At 46.5% G+C, this 17,410-nt stretch overlaps 4 protein-coding genes across 5 annotated transcripts in view; 2 read left to right on the forward strand and 2 right to left on the reverse strand.

Moving 5' to 3' along the window:
- LOC118318438 (GTP-binding protein REM 2-like) overlaps positions 1–2,268 on the forward strand; it is a 5,654-nt gene extending 3,386 nt beyond the window's left edge. For both annotated transcript variants that reach the window (XM_035648083.2, XM_035648082.2), the window contains exons 5-6: positions 1–47; positions 1,601–2,268. The exon at positions 1–47 is cut by the window's left edge and continues 131 nt beyond it. In XM_035648083.2, the coding sequence (XP_035503976.1) occupies positions 1–47; positions 1,601–1,893 (340 nt within the window). In that variant the 3' untranslated portion in view covers positions 1,894–2,268. The remainder of the gene's footprint in view (positions 48–1,600) is intronic.
- A 1,896-nt stretch (positions 2,269–4,164) lies between these two features.
- paics (phosphoribosylaminoimidazole carboxylase, phosphoribosylaminoimidazole succinocarboxamide synthetase) lies at positions 4,165–7,797 on the reverse strand. Its single transcript, XM_035648079.2, has 9 exons — positions 7,641–7,797; positions 7,325–7,522; positions 6,189–6,367; positions 5,911–6,090; positions 5,668–5,781; positions 5,487–5,570; positions 4,866–5,046; positions 4,609–4,767; positions 4,165–4,506 (listed from the first exon to the last, which is right to left on the reverse strand). The coding sequence occupies exons 1-9, from the start codon at positions 7,654–7,656 to the stop codon at positions 4,340–4,342; spliced, it is 1,278 nt and encodes a 425-aa protein (XP_035503972.1). The 5' UTR covers positions 7,657–7,797; the 3' UTR covers positions 4,165–4,339.
- A 123-nt stretch (positions 7,798–7,920) lies between these two features.
- Positions 7,921–17,403, forward strand: ppat (phosphoribosyl pyrophosphate amidotransferase). The gene is made up of 11 exons (XM_035648076.2): positions 7,921–8,422; positions 13,178–13,244; positions 13,423–13,629; positions 13,842–13,954; positions 14,038–14,183; positions 14,387–14,459; positions 14,558–14,709; positions 14,817–14,944; positions 15,051–15,272; positions 16,033–16,153; positions 16,685–17,403. Exons 1-11 carry the CDS (start codon positions 8,295–8,297, stop codon positions 16,858–16,860), a joined length of 1,533 nt encoding a protein of 510 aa, XP_035503969.1. The 5' UTR covers positions 7,921–8,294; the 3' UTR covers positions 16,861–17,403.
- LOC124850915 (zinc finger and SCAN domain-containing protein 20-like) lies at positions 11,132–13,473 on the reverse strand. Its single transcript, XM_047336573.1, has 3 exons — positions 12,318–13,473; positions 11,444–12,087; positions 11,132–11,360 (listed from the first exon to the last, which is right to left on the reverse strand). The coding sequence occupies exons 1-3, from the start codon at positions 12,718–12,720 to the stop codon at positions 11,262–11,264; spliced, it is 1,146 nt and encodes a 381-aa protein (XP_047192529.1). The 5' UTR covers positions 12,721–13,473; the 3' UTR covers positions 11,132–11,261.
- Positions 17,404–17,410: the final 7 nt, after the last annotated feature.

Genomic DNA, 17,410 nt, shown 5'->3' on the forward strand with positions numbered 1-17,410 from the left:
TGGTAATAAGAGTGACCTCGTTCGCACGCGTGAGGTCACCTCTCAAGGTGAGACGAGTTTTTTCCCCTTCCTCATCCATTCCATAGTTTGCTTCAGTGCTGGCGTTCTTCCTCTTCACAGTCGTTGTTGACATTTGACATCAGCTCTGTATCGGTGTCATTAAACACTAACGCGGAGCGAAATATGTGAAAATTTAAATGTCAGTGTTTCGGCTTCATTGCATTGTGGGAGTATGCGGGCCATGAGCCACAATTACAGATAAGGCAAGTGAGCATTGACTTGTAATCCACTACCTCTTCACTTACAGCAGTTTTAAAATACACTGACTGTCCAATGTGTACTATCACAGTCTAGATTAAAGGTACTTCCCAACCTAAAGCCCCTGTAAGAACTACAACACTGGCCTCTTGATACTTTCACAGTATTTGAGCAGGACCTAGACCTGCTTTATATTCAAAATTATTCAAAACACCTTATACAATACAGGACTTTTAAGATATCATCCTTTTGTTCTTTTTTAGGAGTAGAGTTACAAAGTGGGATGAGTTATTTTGGGCGCCCATGGTTCTTTAATTTAAAAAAAAAAAACAATTAAAAAATTTAAAAAATCAAAGTTACTAGCTATGAAAAACTTTTGATTACGGTACCTGCAAATGTGTGTTTCCAGCCGAGTCTTGTCCACTTCAAAAGAGTAGAAAAGCAAAGACGACTTCTGAAATGCAGAAATATAAAATAATCAAAAAGTGATTTAATTGTTGCAGATAATAGTTAATGTGAACTTCCCAATCCTAATAGCAAGATGTTGGTTGAGAAAAATATTTCAATAAATATATAGCAAATAAATAGCAGCAGTTTTTTTTGTATTTCTGTAAATTATAAAAAACATTTTTTTCTGTTTGCCTGTACCTCTGATATGTTTACAGTGGCAGTAACTTGTCTTTGTGCAACAGAGTGTACTCTGCTGCACCCCTACATTTTCCTGATTGCCACTGAGTACCAGCCCATATGCAAGTCTTCAAAACCCAAACCATCTGCGCCCATTACACCGTAAACTTCCTAATAAGCTCCTCGTAATTGCCTTCAAGTGAAATTTGCACAATTGATCAAAGGAACCCTGCCCCGTGTCGCCCTTGTACACAGAGAGCTCTTCAACACGCTCTCTGATGAAAGAACGCAGCCCTGTGAAGCAGCAACGCACTGCGGCCCGCCCCCGGTTAAAACTCAGCTCAACGTCTGGGCATCTTTGCAGCATGTTAGACGCCCAACTCTTCCCCCCTTCATTGGTCGTCAACAACTCTGCTATCAACTATCCACTTTCAGGTGGAAATGATGAAAAAAAAATTAGTTTCTGCCAGCGTTTTTGTTATTAAAATTCAGTTAATATGTTCAGTTGTATCGAACATCTGCTAAGTTGCGGGGAAGAAAAGAATGATTATGTACCTTTTGCTGCTTTTCCACCACGTTCACAGCTTGTTTAACTTGTTGCACTCTTGGACCACAATGCAAAATAACTAGGAGGATTCAGAGCACCGTACCTTGCTGCACACCGTCACTGCCTTTACCCATCTCGTCCCTTCTCCTCTCCATCTTTCCCCTTCAGAGGCCATCTCCAGCTCCGCCCTCTTCAACTGTCTGTATCTGGAGATCTCTGCCTCGCTGGATCACCGCACCCCAGAGCTCCTGGAGTGCGCCGTGCGGCTGGCCAGGGGCCAGTCCCCGTGGCCCCCGGGGATGAATGCGGAGGACCTGAGCGGAGGAGGCCAACGCGAAAGCATCACCTCCCGTGCCAAGCGCTTCCTGTCCAGCCTGGTGCCCCGGTACCCGCGAGAAAGAGAAGCAGGCAAGTTCCTGAGGCAGAAGTCCCGCTCGTGCCACGACCTGGGGGCGCTGTGATCTGGCGCCAGGGGGGGCTGTAGCTGAAAGTGATTTAGTATAACAACAAAGAGAAGAAGAGGGAGTGATACAGCAGTTAATGGACAAGAGAGAGGAGGACGTGAGTGACAGAGGGGCCGAGAGTGTGAAGGAGCCAGAGTTGATGGCCGGACACTTTTGTGAGTGATCATGAGCATCCAGCAGTAGACAACAGGGAGAATGACAACAATATTAGTGATGATGTTTATCTATAGGATGATACAGAGATTTTGTACACAAGACCAAGACACAAGAAGATTATGATACTGTTGTAGAACACATGTAAATAAACTGTAGTCGTGATAGTTTACTGCCACCCTCAAATCTCTAACAGCTAAATAAATTGCTTTTTTTTGAGTCCGGAAAAACCTTGCTGCATATTTGCCTTGACCTCTGTTATTAAAAATACTCGTCACATTTAATCACATTTAGCAACAACTTCAAGCCCGGGATAAAGCCATGACCACACAAAGTCATAACTCATTAGTGGGTCAGACTTTGCTGATGATTCACATTGTGTTCGTTTAGTCTCGGCTAATGTGGTATCCATGGGTACGGTAAGCGGTAAAACAATGGAGGGCCAGCAAAGAGAGAGAGGGGAATTAAGTGGGCTGGAAAAAAAAGTGCACATACAGAGCTCAGCGTGGCAATAATAGAAGGAGTGGAGAAGGACAAGCACATTGTTGTATATAGAGTGATTGTTGCCATGTTACAGTTGTCATGGCGACCTTGAATCACTGAGACATACACATTGCATCCATTTCAGCTCCGTGGCTTCACCCCTGCATATCACTTGAGAGCTGGGAGGGCTGATGGTGGCTCGGTAATTGTATTTGAGCTTAAAAATCGGACTCCAAATTTAAAATGCAGAGGATTTTTTGGTCAGAGAACAGTTTCTCTGCATTCAAACGGTTTCACTCTCCACCCTCAGCACTTCCATCCTCCCACAGCCTCCCACATGTGAACAAAAATCTGGCACACCATAGGTCGTTGTGCCCATCATTTGTTATCAAAAGGGAGAGCTGTGCTATAATAGAAGTAAAAGATAAAATGGTGGCCTGGCATTCTGACTCATTCCCTTGGCTTCAAACTACTGGAACCAGCCGAACCGAGAGGTTATGATTTTGGATCGTCATGGGGGTGGGGGCTACGGGCTCTCTCTTGTGGCCGAGTTGAGGAGCTGCAACTGAGCCAATAAGTAGTGCATGAATTTTTGAAATAGAAGAGATAAGGGAAAAGTCTGTGAAGTGGCAAAGCAGCTCACACGAGCAGGGTATCAAATTCAAAGTGCAGCTGTCTGAGATGCAGTCTCATGCCTAAAGTCCTCTGGGTCGTCTCTAATCCGAGTAACGACTAGCTGCACCCAAGGGAGCCGTTAGCCTGTAACATCACTGAAAATAAACCGCCGGTGTCGTCTGAATTCATAAGTTGTTGGTAAAATGTGCATCGAGAGCATGCATGGAAATATTCAAATGAAAAGGCCTCAGTGAATTTACATTTCAGCTGTAAAAATGGGTGTTAAAAACCTGTGTGCAGTATATTGCCTCTGAGCCATCTGCAAATTCCTCCAGTGATGCATATTCCACGAAGCATGTGAGCAGCAGCACTTCATCAGATGAAATCCCACTCAGTGACACAATCGCAGAACGAGCACTTTGGCACGAATCTGGGATGTTTCGCAAATCCCGAGATTCCTCTGCTGCGACGCCCCTCCTGAACAATCTGACTCACCGATGAGCAGAATTATTTCTTTGTGTTTTATTTATTTGGACATTTACACAAGATGATCTAACTGCCGTTTTTAAGTGATCACAACATTGCAAGAAGTGTAATACTGGTGAAGAAATATTATGCATTTTTATTTCATCTCAATTTTTTTTAAGTATTTGGCTGAAATAAGCAAATATGAATATGCAGAATCATAAAACATCAAACTGAACATTTGTTATTGTGGAATTTCCGTGCAATTTTTCACTGCAAACTCCAAATTTCTAGGAAGAATACCAAGAGCAGGACCTGTGTCTCTTCATGTGGCAGCTCTGGTCCACATATCTAAATTATTCTGTTTAACAGATCAAAATAGTTTTTGATGTCAGGCAACTTCAGACAGAGTTTCTAAAGGTTGCAGCTTCAAATTCACTGTATGCATGTATGAGTAGTTTGGATCTCAAAATAAATGTGCGAAATTGTCAAAATGAAATTTAGTTTAAACTAATGTGCACAAAACAACTGGATTAAACAACCACAGCAGCATTTATTAAAGAAGCTTTTATTAATTTGCTCTTTCAATGTGTGCGAGAAAGAAGGTGTAGATTAGATGTACCGTCAGTGGGTTTGTTATGGTGAATAGAGCGATGGCATTGACAGACAAGAGGAGCTCACGAGGAGATCACAAGGAGCACACGAGGCTGAGACCTCTCGAGCCGCTTCAGATGCTGCAGGCCTGGAGCTTCTTGTCAGCCAGCTTGAGAGACACCCAGGTGTTGAGCATGGAGGCCCTCAGCTTGCACCACACCAGGTGATCGGTCAGGCCGAAGATCTGCGCCGCAAACTGGGCGGCGGCCTCGGGGGAGAGGATGGTGGAGCAGCCGAGACCTGCCGGGGAGAAGCGGAGGCAGCCTCGCTTACAAGAATGAATAAACCTACACGCCGCTAATAATTCAGAACAGATTATGCTAGTGTATGAGCCATGCTTACCACTTGGCATACGGAGGGATGACCACACATCTTGTGCGCCCCAGTCAGGGGTGATAGGCGGGCAGTTGATGACGGGATAAGCTGTGTTTCCCGACATCACTGGACCAAGACCGTTGCTTCTGCCGGCAACAGCCACAAACACAGTAGGTACACCATCACCTGAGGAGACGCACATAGAGTTTTTATTACACGATACATGGAACAAAATTCACCGGTCTAGAAATGTTGTTTTCCTTGTGTTAAAGAGGGTAACACACCTTCATATTCTGCCTTGATGCGCAGAGTCTCATCTGGGCCTTTGTGTGCCGAGGTGACTCTGAGGAAGCAGGGGATCCCGTAGGCGCTACAAGCCTTCTTGATCTTCTCGCAGTGAGCCATGTCCGAGGTGGAGCCCATCAGAACCACCACCCTACCGCTGGCCGGGGCCTCCAGCAGCAGCTGAGGACACAACACATTTAGAACACATTAGCTCCATGAGAGCAGTGGCCATGTGTGTGAACAATACTGGGTAGTTATAAAATCATAACAGTAGTGCAAGAGAAGAAAGCCAACAGGACTGTGGCAGCAAAACCCTCGATTGGGTTGAATTGAATTTGTTTTTTCATGAATTCTACTTTTCATTCGTCATACAAAGAATGTATCATTTCATCTTTCAAACCTTCCACACTAATAAGAAATCTTAAAAATATATTATCATATAAAAAGCAACCCAGCATTTGCAAGAAGTAACAACAATCCAGTAAGAAAGTGTTAAAGCTGGAAAGCAACAGAGCGCAGATAACTGTCTTTTGTTGAAACGTGTTGGTGAAACAGTTGATTAAAAGGCAAACAAAAGTCAAAAGTCGTGATAACGATGACAGTAGGTTCGGTCAGTGTACCTTGACCCTCTCAGAGACCCACTCAAAGTTCCTCTTCACCACCTGCATGGCTTCGGGAGTAACCTCTTTAAGGTCACGATAAACCTAGGGGGAGAAGGAGGGGAAACCCAGAGGATTATTATTCATTCTCAAAATCAAAATCATACAGTATGACAAAAAAAAGAAAAAAAGAAGTCCTGACCTGCTTGTCTTTTTGCTGGCTTCGGTCTCCCGCTGGCCACAGCCTCCATGAATCGTTGTCGATCACATCAGCGAGGACGATCTCTTGAGTTTTCACATCCACACCAAACTCAATCTGTAAGCAAGGAAGAATATCGTCATCATCATCATCATTATTATAAACTGTGCAGCCGCTCAGTAGAAAAACGTGGTCACACGCTGAGATGCTAACTCAACCAGCAGAGGGCAGCACTGCTCCACACACCTTCATGTCCACCAGTGTGCAGTTCTGTGTGGCCCAGGCCTTCTCCAGGATCTCAAATATGGCCACAGTGCTGCGATTCATGATGTCCACCTCGCACTGACCGATCGTGAGCCCAGCCAGACAGAACTTGGCCTCCAGCAGCTGCTCCTCTGACCACTGAGGGTCGTTGTTGGCGTCATCCTAAAGCAGAGAGCAAATGCTGTTGAAGACTTTTAAAAAAAAAAGAAGAAAGACTGAAAACACACAGGACGCAGTAAGGGGTCAGGCCTTGGACTCACTTTGAAGAACATCTCCATCTTCAGCGGAGAGAAGCGGAAGCCTTCTTTGACTCCCGGATTCCTCTTGAGGAAGGATCCGGTGGCCACTCTGCGACAGACCCACTCGATGGGAATCATTTCACAGTGGGCAGCGATGAACGCCGTGTCCGAGTGCTGCTTCATGAAGGCCGTCTTCACACCTGGAATTTAAGGTAGATTCTAAAATCAGCTGACAATGATCTCATTAAAAACACATCTGCAACCAAGAGTTCAAACTTTATCTTATCTAAATCCTTTTTTTTTTTTTTTTAAAGCAAAAAACACACCAGCAGTTTAAAAGACGTTCATGTCAGCAAAGCTCAGCTTCGACCCCAGATTTAAGGTTACGTGATGGGGGATGTGGTTTGTCACGTTCTAGTGAATTATACACCCGGCGCGTATCAGTCACAAGACAGCAATTACTACGCTCATGAGTCGCACATGGCTTACAGTTACCCAATTTATTCTAAATTAAGGCAAGGTGGAGTTATTTTGGAATCTGCCCCTTTTTCTGGAGCTGAAATCTCAACACGCAGGCAATAAGCCTCAACGCGCTCTTAACGTTGTGACCGAATGTATTTCATAATGGCAAATGGGTCAGGAAACAAACAGCAAAAAGCACATTATTTTAACTATGGATTAATAATTTCTGCCATTTTTAAAGCATTTTTGAACCAGCAGACTTAAGACTGTCCACTGGGTCTTTAAGTTTTGGCTTTTTTGGGACAATAACTGGACATGAACAATAACTAAGAGATCCAATATAAGAAGAACTTCAAACGTGTTTTAGATAAATGCTGAAACTGCTTCTGTTTACCAAGTAAGGGTAAATAGGCCAACGGTTTCTGTTCTCTCTGATCACTACAGTCACCTCACTGAACTCTCTTATGAAGCTGGGGGGCAAAGTGGTGATGGGCCCAGAAGCCCAGTGCCACAGAAACACTGTGCTGGCGATTGGTGACAACTTCCTTCACCCCACTTTCATTGGACAGAATCCAAACCTCCACACTAAAACCGTGTAGTTGTCCACGTGTGGCGACGTCAGCAGCTCCAGCCTCAAGCACTTGGCAGCGTGTCCCCTCGACTGTAAAGACTACTAAGTTTCATTGAGTGCTCACCGGATTCCTGCAGCAGCTTGAACACGCAGCTGGTCGTCTTGTTGGCGATGGCAGCCTTGCCCTCCATCTGGTCCTTCCTCACCGCGTTCCCGGCGGTGATCTGGTCTTTGGACTGGACCAGCACCAGGCCGGGCTGCTCCGCCAGCTCGAATATCTGCTTGGTTTTGCCTTCATTCAGCTTCTGGCCGATCTTCAGTTCTACAAAAAAACCCAATCCCAAGCACACGGGAAACAAGACCCCGCCCGCCCCATATGTATTTAAACGCTGCACATTACACCGGAAGCTCCAACGTGTGTGTTCGGTGTCGTACTGTACCTGCTGCGGAGGCCATGGCGGAGCTCTTTGACAACCTGCTGCCCTGTGGGAGACGAAACACAAAATGCGCCACACGTTAGGTAGAACTGTGTGAAGCGGAGAAGAAGGTAGGGCGAGGCGGGAGGAGTCAGTCTTACACGCTCCCACAACCAATGGCGTCCCTGAACGGACCCATACGCCCAATCACAGCCGCGCTCTCCACCACCGGATGAGGACGAGAGGAAGAACTTTTCCTCCCTCAGGCTTTACCCGCTAAACTTTTCCCGCTCGCAGCAAGAGCGAGCGGTCGAAAAAAAAACAACCCAGCAACAACCTCAATCAGCAGAACATATTCGTCCTTTTGGCTCGAACGGTTTAGTTGGTTCAGCTTCATTGTGTTTTTTTGCATCATCGCCACACAAGTTTAGGTGACACGTGTCCCGGCGGCGTGTGTCGTCTGTACCAGCCCGACACGGACCGACGGCGGGGGGAGGGGGGGCCGTGTAATCCATATTTTTTTTATTTTTAACTGTGGCACTTCGACCATGTTGGCGGAAGTTGTATTTTAGCTGGCACCGTTTGACGCACGTGTTCGGCTCTGTACTACCACGCAGGCGCGGGACACCGACACCGTCGCAGTCAGTCCGCGTTGTCGACGGAGCAGCGGCGCGAGCGATGGAGTTCGAGGAGTCCGGCATCGGGGAGGAGTGCGGGGTGTTCGGCTGCGTGTCCGCCGGAGAGTGGCCCACCCAGCTGGAGGTGGCCCAGGTCCTGAGCCTGGGCCTGGTGGCGTTACAGCACAGGTGAGTGACGGGGCAGAGGTGTGGCGGGCGTGTGTCGCTGTGACTTTAAGATGATAAAGACCAAATAAAACCCCCGAGATGAATGCGACGGAGAAGTCTCACTGCTCGACTCAACAAACCGGACCGCGACTATTAACGTGTGACTCAGGGCCACGTTGGAGGTTTTCCCCAGACACCTCGGCAGAGTGGCCCCGTTCAAATGTCACAAGTTGGAGGACTAGCACACGTGTTTCATTGACTTGAGTAGCTGCTGTTCTGTATTGACTAAAGTAGAAATGGATGGTCGATGAACGACAGCCCACCGTCGTGTGTTCCTGTGACCTGTTTTGTTTTCCAGCTGCAACAGTTAATCGATTAGTTAACGAAACGCCAACTGTTCTCGATGAAGGATTGATCGGTTAAAATAGTTTTTTACGAAGCTAACATAATCTTGATTTTAGCTTCTTTTTTTTAAATGTGAATATTATCTGGTTCCTTTGCTCCTCTGTGACAGTGAACTCAATATATTTCATGTGTGGACAGAACATCATCTGGGGAGCTTTGGGAAGCACGATCGTCCTTTTTCACCATTTTATGATTAATCGAGAAACTGATCGAAAGATGAATCGATAAGGAAATATAATGGTGAGTTGCAGCCTTAGTTTTTGTTCATGTAGCAGTTCATAACTCAGAACAACATCGCCCAAACAGTGCCAGATGGTGATTCTGTTGATCCGCTGAACGATGTATTGACTCGTCCTTAACAGGTGTAAAAAGATGACACAGACTTTCCAGCCTCCACCCACATTTGGTCTATAAAATATAAAGGAAATTTAAAAAAAGATCAATCATTATAAGACTAGCATCTCTGCTAAAAACAGCTGTTGATGTCTACAGTTTACCTTGGTTGTGTAATATGTCTTGTGACAGGTAAGTACAGTTATTACCTGTCTCTCTGGGAGCGGGTCGGGGGAGGCCATGGATCGGACCGAGTTGATCTTTATTATTGGGATGTGATCCTGCTCCTCTTTACACTGGGCCGCCGCGTAATCGGCTAAGTCACAGCCAGTGCCCAGTCTTTTCTGCCCAGTCTTGGGGTCTGAAGAGGAAAAGACAAGGGCAGGTTTTTAACTTCAGATATTCATTTACACTTGAACCGAAGGTCGTCATTTGTCAAAATGCATTGCCGACGCATCCCCTTCGATCCACGAGAAACCATTTCACGCGTCTCTCGGTCCGACAGTGGACTTAATCATGCGTTCTGCGTTTTGTTAGCGGCCCTTATCCTTAATGTCATTATGAGGCTCCACGGAACATCATGGGACTGGGTCGGAAATTACAGAAGCCTCGGGTCACTTGTGGAAATCATGTGACTGGCAAAGTGATTAAAGGGAGAAAAAAAAGAGGCCCATTTCAAACCTTGATCTGCAGCTTTCCTCTTCGTTCCTCTGTTTGCTGAGTAGGCATCTGCTTTTTCCGCCCTGGCTTCAAAAGAGTCTGGAAACAACATGAAACAGTTAGTGTTTTCTAAACACAAATAAAAACATGTTCTCACGTGCTGTTAAAGGAAGTTGGACTGACAGATCTAGTACCTCTTTGGGGTTATGGGTAGGTCTTTCTGTTATTTTTCTGTCTTATAGAACACTGAACAAAATCGAATTCAATTAAAGATACATTTTTTTTTTCTCTTTAATGTATCAACACTGCCCGCTACTTCACGGCACAAAGGAAGTGCGTCTGCCACTGCACAACCAGAACAGATAGAAGGCGGCGCTCTTGTTTCCCGATAGCTATCGGTGGCTTTCCCCAGGTAGCAGCAATGGTTTGAGATTGGACCTCTACCTGGCAAACAGTAGAAGAGGTTTGTTGTCAGAGGACGTGAATTAAAGCAAATCCTGAGACGGGCCTTTACTCGATGGGGGACAGAGAGCTGCGGTTTCTTCTCTGGATATGTCCATTAGTTAGACTTTGAGACCCAGTTGGTATTATTTCTACTATATCAACAAAAAACAGAACCTGACTACTTAGCAAATCAACCGGCCCTTCGTCGTAGCACTGAGATCGGGATTTGTAGTTCAGATTTGGAATTTAAATGATGTTTCTTGCTTCTGACAGTAGCCAGGCCGATGGTGGTAGCCATGTTTGCCACACCGATGGGCTGAGACAGAATCAAGCTGGTTTTATTCCTGATTTTATTCTTTGATTAAAATTTCCAGTGTCTGTTTTCCCAAATTACAAGCTTTTTAATAAATGTAGAGTGACAACAGCTTGATTTGTATGGGTGCTGTGGAACTCTTCTGTTGATTTCTACGTGAATAAATAACGATATCGGGCTCACTCATTAATCTGTGCCGCTGTTCCATGCGTTGCTCCTTAACTGTGTGCAACCTCGGTTCATCATAGCTGGGCGCGATGTCGGGGCTTATAGATGAGACGGAACCGGAACTACAAGTTCTGTCCTCCATCGCTCCCACCGCTGTCGTTTCTGTGTTTGCTCTCGCCAAATAGACTTCGACGTGATCTCTCTCCTCACGAGCCTCCAACATCATGAGCTCTGCCGAAACCTCTGGGTGGTCCGCAGCCCCCGTTCCATGATGCGGCGAGCCATTGGTTGTGCGATTCATAATAGCGTCCACCTCATCGTAGAACCTCATGAGACGTCTGGGGTCGGCCTCGTCAGCCTTGCCCCTCTGGAGGGAACGGTAAAGGTACTTGAGGTTTTTGTATTTAGTGTGACACTGTTTCCAGTCCCGTTCGATGCCTTGCTGCATCAACCTGTGGGAGATCTGAACAAAGATGTCCCGCTTTCGCGTCGAGCTCTCCAGCTGCCTGCACACGCGCTCGTCAGACCAGACGTGAATCAGAGCTCGCACCTCCTGGTCACTCCAGTTCCGACCCGTGTCCGACACCGTGACCACGTGGATCTGGTCCGAGCCGGATGGGTCCGTAAGATGGGCATCTAGAGTGTTTTAAAAAAACAAAACAGATTATGGAAATGAAAATATATACTGTAAACTGCTCTGGTGATTTGATGTGGCATACCTGCTCCTCTCCATTTTGCTTCCGATATGTCTCCGTCCATATCGTAATCATCACTGTTGTCATCTGGAAATTGAACAAGTAGTTGAAAAAGTGCTCTCCCTTTAAAGCCTTGAACATCAAACTACTGCATGCATGGCAATATGAATACATACCATCGTCGATTTCTATGACAACCTCACTCTCTGAGGCCGTGCTCTGTGCTGTGTGACCCGCTTGTAGCCTCCCAGCTGCCACCTCCCCATCATACAACCTCTTCTGCATTTCCGTGGTGCCGTTCTCCAGTCCGCGGTCCAGCAGAATGGCCTCCACCTCATCGAAGAACTTCATGTACTTCCCCGGGCCCCCTGCGGCACTGCCCCCAGCAGCGTGCGCACTCTTCGCCGTCTTGTAGTCGTACTTCAAGTTCTTGTACTTCGTCCGACACTGTTTCCAGTTGCGCACCACCCCGAAGCTCCTCTGCATTTGACGGGCCATCTCTTGGAAGATGGACTTGTTACGCAGGGTGCACTTCAAGCGCTCTCGGACGCGCCGGTCGGCCCACACGCACAGCAGTGCCCTCACCTCGTCGTCTGTCCAGTGGCGGCCCCCCTCTTCAGCCACGCCTTGGGTGTAAGGAAGAGCTGGGTGGATTCGACTCTTGATTCCTGCACACAGTGTTTAGATTGATTTTTTTTTTAAATGGTGGAATGTTTATAGTTCATCCTGACTTTAGAGCAGTGTCAAGCAAGCAAAAGTAAGTGTTCTAGTTCAGTTTCAGGCCTAAACATTTTTTTTATCCTCTGACCTTAGTTTTAGTTTAACTACTAAAATGTGTTGAGCCTCGTCAGATGTTGTGATCATCAGAGCCAGAGTTTGGGGTGAAACGTACATTTACCTTCCTGCATTTGGATAGTGCCAGAGGGAGAGTAGATCCTTATTTGATCACCCACATCTGCCACCTCTTCCCTCCAGCCCTCCACCGGCCTTCCGTCCACTCCTGGGCTGTAGTTTGCTGAAGTGCCTGCTGCTGCCGCGGCGTCAGGCCTCCTGCCCTGAAGTCCCAGGCTCCTGCACTTGGCCTGACACTCCCACCAGCTGCGCACAACACTGAGCCTCCTCAGGCGCTCTGAGATCAGCTCAAATGTGGCTCTGCTCTCTGCTACGTGCTGAGCTCCGACCTCGTCCCACACTGACATGAGAGCCAGCACCTCTGCCTCCGCCCACTGCCTCTCCACTGAGCCCTTGTCCTGCACCACCTCCATATCACCTCCTCTTTGTCTTTCTGCTCCTCTCTCCATGTCTGAGCTGACCTGGAAACGCTTTCTTTTCCCCAGCCTGTCTGTCTCTGCTGCCCGGTTCCCTAGGCAACCAGGCGGTTAAGCCTGAAAGCAACGCCTCCATGCAGAAAAGCAGCCTCACCACTGGCTTAAGCTGTGTGCCGAGGGGGCGGGACCAACTGTAATCCGAGAAGCAGCTTGGTAAATGGGCTGAAACTGCAGCGAGGCGACTCTTCGCTATATAGCATCTCCACAGAGGCTTTACGTTTCTTCCCTGCCCTCCATTCCTGCTTCATTTCTGCTCTATTCAAACCAGTTTGGTTTGCCTAAAGGCTCCCATCAAGCCTCGACGACAGCATCACGTTATTTAATGTTTAGACTTGTACCCCGTTCTGCAGGATCACTCATTATAAAACTCTAATCACGCTGATTTACACTCTTGCATTTTAATTCACTGTGACTGTTTGTGTCTACTCAGGGGTCAGGAAAGTGCCGGGTTTGTTACAAGTGATGGAGCCAGTCCACCTACATACACAATCCACAAGGTAACTGTAAATCATGAGCAGGAGCACCTTTAATTAACTCACACTATAAAAAGAAGTCACATGAAAGATTTATCATCTGGTTTTCTAGTTTTCAACATGCTGCTTATTACTACATACTTTGTGCCGATTGTGCAAGTGAAATCATGTCTCACTGAGCTTCCCCGTGTGTTGTTTTTAGGGAATGGGATTGGTGAGCACTGCCTTCCCGCCCGAGGCTCTTCTGAAACTGCGCAATGGTAACCTGGGCATATGTCACACGCGCTATTCAACGACTGGAAACTCTGAGCTGCAGAACTGCCAGCCTTTTGTGGTCGATACGCTGCACGGCCAGATTGCCGTGGCGCACAACGGAGAGCTAGTCAACGCAGACGCCTTGCGGAAGAAGGTGAGGACGACCCTCTGCTCGTGCACACGGAGTCTGGTGCTTGTTAATGACCCTCTCTTACCGGGTACTATGTTTTAAGTCTTGTCTGAACTCTATATACAATATGCATCAAATCACATGTTCCTGTGTAATAATTTGTAATAGGAAATAACAAAAAAAAATACTAGCTGAAATGAACAAATTGAAGCAGTTTTCACAAATGTGCCGTGCAGGTGATGCGCCATGGTGTCGGCCTCTCCACCAGCTCGGACAGCGAGCTCATCACCCAGCTGCTGGCGCTCACTCCGCCGACGGAGGAGCTGGACGGACCAGACTGGGTTGCCAGGTCAGTGCCACGATATAGTGCTCTGTAACATATTGGCCATTTTCTACACATATTTTGATAATTTCTCTTTTTATGTGTTGAAGAATTAAAAACATCATGACTGAGACCCCGACGTCGTACTCGCTGTTGGTCATGTTCAAAGACGTGATCTACGCTGTGCGAGACCCCTACGGAAATCGCCCCCTCTGCATCGGGCGCCTCGTTCCCATCTATAAACTGCACAGTTCAGGTATTCTATACTTGTTATCTTTCACATGTGACCACACTCACAAGAGACAGATTTGTCCTCAGATGACCTGAAGAACAGGCCTCACCGGAGGTTATCAGTGCTCCCTCAGCCAGAGTGCTTTTTATGTCTGTTTGGCTTCGGATTTCATCAGAGGTCACGTGATACCTGGTGGATGATTAATTTAACTCTGTCTCTGTCGCCAGGCGCTGGAGAGGAGGACACAGAGGGCTGGGTTGTGTCGTCAGAGTCCTGCAGTTTTCAATCCATTGGTGCCAAGTATGTTTTTACCACCAACATATTATTTTCCGATCGTTGTCATCGTGGGCTAATGGAGTAATCGTCATTGTCATGTTCCTGTGTCTCCTGGTTGGCAGGTATTACAGAGAGGTCTTACCGGGAGAGATAGTGCAGATTTCCAAACATGGAGTCAAGTCTCTGAGTGTTGTGCCTCGCCCTGAGGGCGACCCCCCCGCCTTCTGCATATTTGAATATGTTTACTTTGCTAGACCAGACTCTATATTTGAAGGTATGAATTAATTAATGTGCCTGTCACATACTTGTCATAGAATGATTTAAACACTCACTTGCAAACACAACATTGCACTATCAGTATTTTATAACTCTGCACCTCAGGACAGATGGTCTACACTGTCAGGCAGCGCTGTGGTCGGCGGTTAGCCATCGAGGCTCCAACAGACGCAGACGTCGTCAGCACTGTGCCAGAGTCTGCGACCCCGGCTGCACTGGGTTACGCTCAGCAGGTCTGTCAACCGCCGGTCTACTGTTATTCTGAATCTGTTGCACACCCTCCTCCTCGTGGACCTCTGTCCTCACAAGCTCTTTTCCTTCACTGTCCCCCTCTCACAGTCTGGGCTCCCATACATCGAGGTTCTGTGTAAGAATCGCTACGTCGGGAGGACATTTATTCAACCAAACACCCGTCTGAGACAGCTTGGAGTTGCCAAGAAGTTTGGAGCACTGACGGACAATTTTGCCGGGAAGCGCGTGGTGCTTGTTGACGACTCCATTGTCAGAGGCAACACCATCTCGCCCATTATAAAACTGCTCAAGGAAGCTGGCGCCAAAGAGGTTTGTTTACCGAGCATCTTACATATTCTTTTATATACAATGACTTACAGTAGACAATGTATTAATACAGTGGCTCATGACCTGGGGAGCAGGACCCCCACAAAGGTCTGCAAGGTAAATCTAAGGGTTGATGCAATAGTAAATAGAACGGGGATACATGGGGAACATTTATGCTACACAAAATTTCAGTTACTTATTGTTTTTCCAATAATCTTGCCTTTTTTGGTAAAAAGAATAAAACCTCAGACCTCAACAACAAGGTGGTTTGGAGCTCTATGGAAAATATTAAGCACCAAAATAATATTGGGCTCATTAACCATTTTGCATAACAAATGCAAGCAGACTCGTCTCAGTCATGTAGTGAGAAGAGAAACACCAGGATCTGTCTGTCTCAGCTCAGCAGGCGACTGGTCCCTTAGAAAGTAAATCCCTGTTATTAATATTTTCCTGTACTACAACAAATGTGCTTATATCAGTGATTTTTTTCAACACAATAGTGAAAACAGCTGACATCTGCTGTCTGATCGATTGGGATTCACTCTACTTTTTCTTACAATAGCTCAACGTCTTGCATAACTTAAGTGAATACAGCTGTTTGTTAGGGACAAAACTTGGACAGATTGAATCTCCACCAGTCAGAGGCATCAGGAGCTGTTGGCCAGGATCTAGCTCTTTAAACCCAACGGCAGGACAAAAAGCAGCAAAACGCTACATGTGCCAAACTGAAAGTGACATTGCCCTCTTGTGAACTCTCCGACAGGTCCACATCAGAGTGGCCTCTCCACCAGTCAGGTTTCCCTGTTACATGGGCATCAATATTCCAACCAAGGAAGAGCTCATCGCCAACAAGCCCGAGTTCCAGGACCTTGCCAGATACATTGGTAACTCTCGATATGTCCTGTTCTCACTGTCTTTCACCGTTCCTTTGAGGTAACCCACACACTGGAGCTTATCTAATGCCAAGTTCACACTACACGAAGCCTGCTTTTCTGCTCGCCGACACATCCTGGAGCTGCAGCTAATTGGAGAATAATCAGGGTGAAATCGCCAATCGACCACATTAGCGCGTCAGGTTTCTTTTTGACGTCCATCGCGAAAGTGACAAATAATTGTTTTCGCGCCTGTTTCGCGCGTATACCGCATATTTTCCCGTGTCACTTCTCGCGTGAGTCTTCGTGACTGAACAGACTTTGGAGACATTTCTCCTGGTGAAGGATCGTGTAGTGTGTGAACTCCCTTCGCAGATGAGTCACGTAGTGTGACCAGCACAATGACTGAAAGCCTGCAATTACAAGATAGCACATAATGTAGTATGAACGGTCCAGCGATCTCACGACTTTAAAAATTGCGTACTGTGTCCGATGCATAAGTGGATGCACGCATCTCAATTATCACTTTTCACTGTTGTGTAGGTGCGGACAGTGTTCAGTATCTGACGGTGGAGGGCCTGGTGTCGGCAGTTCAGGAGGGAATCGCCTCCCACCAGGATAAGGACAAGATGATCAGCTCCAGTAAGAAGTCCTGCAACAGAGCGGGCCACTGCACAGCCTGCCTGACGGGGAAATATCCAGTGGAGCTGGAGTGGTAACCGCTGCATGGACGACGACGCCAAGAACTCTGTGGATCGACTTCAAGCTGCCACGTGTTAATTAGATGTTGCCTCGAGACTGGACAAGACCTGATTTGACATTTCACTATGCTGTATTAACAAATTGATATGCTTATTTTCTGTTGAGTCATTTCCTGCCCAGGTCCTTTAGACAAAGGTTTGCTTATGTGGTTTCAGATTCAGCCTGCTGCAGTGATGCATTAGTCCACTGTTTCCACTATTTATTTTTTTATGTATGTATTCTCATAAAAATCTTGATACTACTTTGGCGTATTTTCCTTAGTAAACTTGGAACATTAGATTGAATCCGCCATGTCAGAAAAGCGCACAAAGCTAGTGACCATTAGTTGAGAATATCCTTTATTTTCTTAATTAATTTTATTTCTCTTTCTTTACCTGAAATTAACCTCTTTGCTCTTTTGGTTTTGGGTATGATCATTGGACATTTTGTTTTCTTAACCTTAAACGTCACGCTACTATAGTGGAAAAGCTTAAATAATAAACATAACTGCAATGAGCAAAGGCGATT

Source organism: Scophthalmus maximus, chromosome 13, assembly GCF_022379125.1.
Source record: "Scophthalmus maximus strain ysfricsl-2021 chromosome 13, ASM2237912v1, whole genome shotgun sequence".
In the NCBI taxonomy this organism is placed as follows: Eukaryota; Metazoa; Chordata; class Actinopteri; order Pleuronectiformes; family Scophthalmidae; genus Scophthalmus; species Scophthalmus maximus.

Excerpts from the sequence above, each read along its gene's own strand:
- paics (XM_035648079.2), bottom strand. Across the intron at positions 6,091-6,188 it reads AGATGGAGATGTTCTTCAAA|GATGACGCCAACAACGACCC; the intron begins GTGAGTCCAAGG and ends TCTCTGCTTTAG. Across the intron at positions 4,768-4,865 it reads CATCAAGGCAGAATATGAAG|GTGATGGTGTACCTACTGTG; the intron begins GTGTGTTACCCT and ends GCGTCTCCTCAG.
- ppat (XM_035648076.2), top strand. The coding sequence starts at position 8,295 with ATGGAGTTCGAGGAGTCCGGCATCGGGGAGGAGTGCGGGGTGTTCGGC. Across the intron at positions 14,184-14,386 it reads CTATAAACTGCACAGTTCAG|GCGCTGGAGAGGAGGACACA; the intron begins GTATTCTATACT and ends CTCTGTCGCCAG. Across the intron at positions 14,710-14,816 it reads ACCAGACTCTATATTTGAAG|GACAGATGGTCTACACTGTC; the intron begins GTATGAATTAAT and ends TCTGCACCTCAG.
- LOC124850915 (XM_047336573.1), bottom strand. The coding sequence starts at position 12,720 with ATGGAGAGAGGAGCAGAAAGACAAAGAGGAGGTGATATGGAGGTGGTG. Across the intron at positions 12,088-12,317 it reads CACTATCCAAATGCAGGAAG|GAATCAAGAGTCGAATCCAC; the intron begins GTAAATGTACGT and ends CACTGTGTGCAG. Across the intron at positions 11,361-11,443 it reads AGCAAAATGGAGAGGAGCAG|ATGCCCATCTTACGGACCCA; the intron begins GTATGCCACATC and ends AAAACACTCTAG.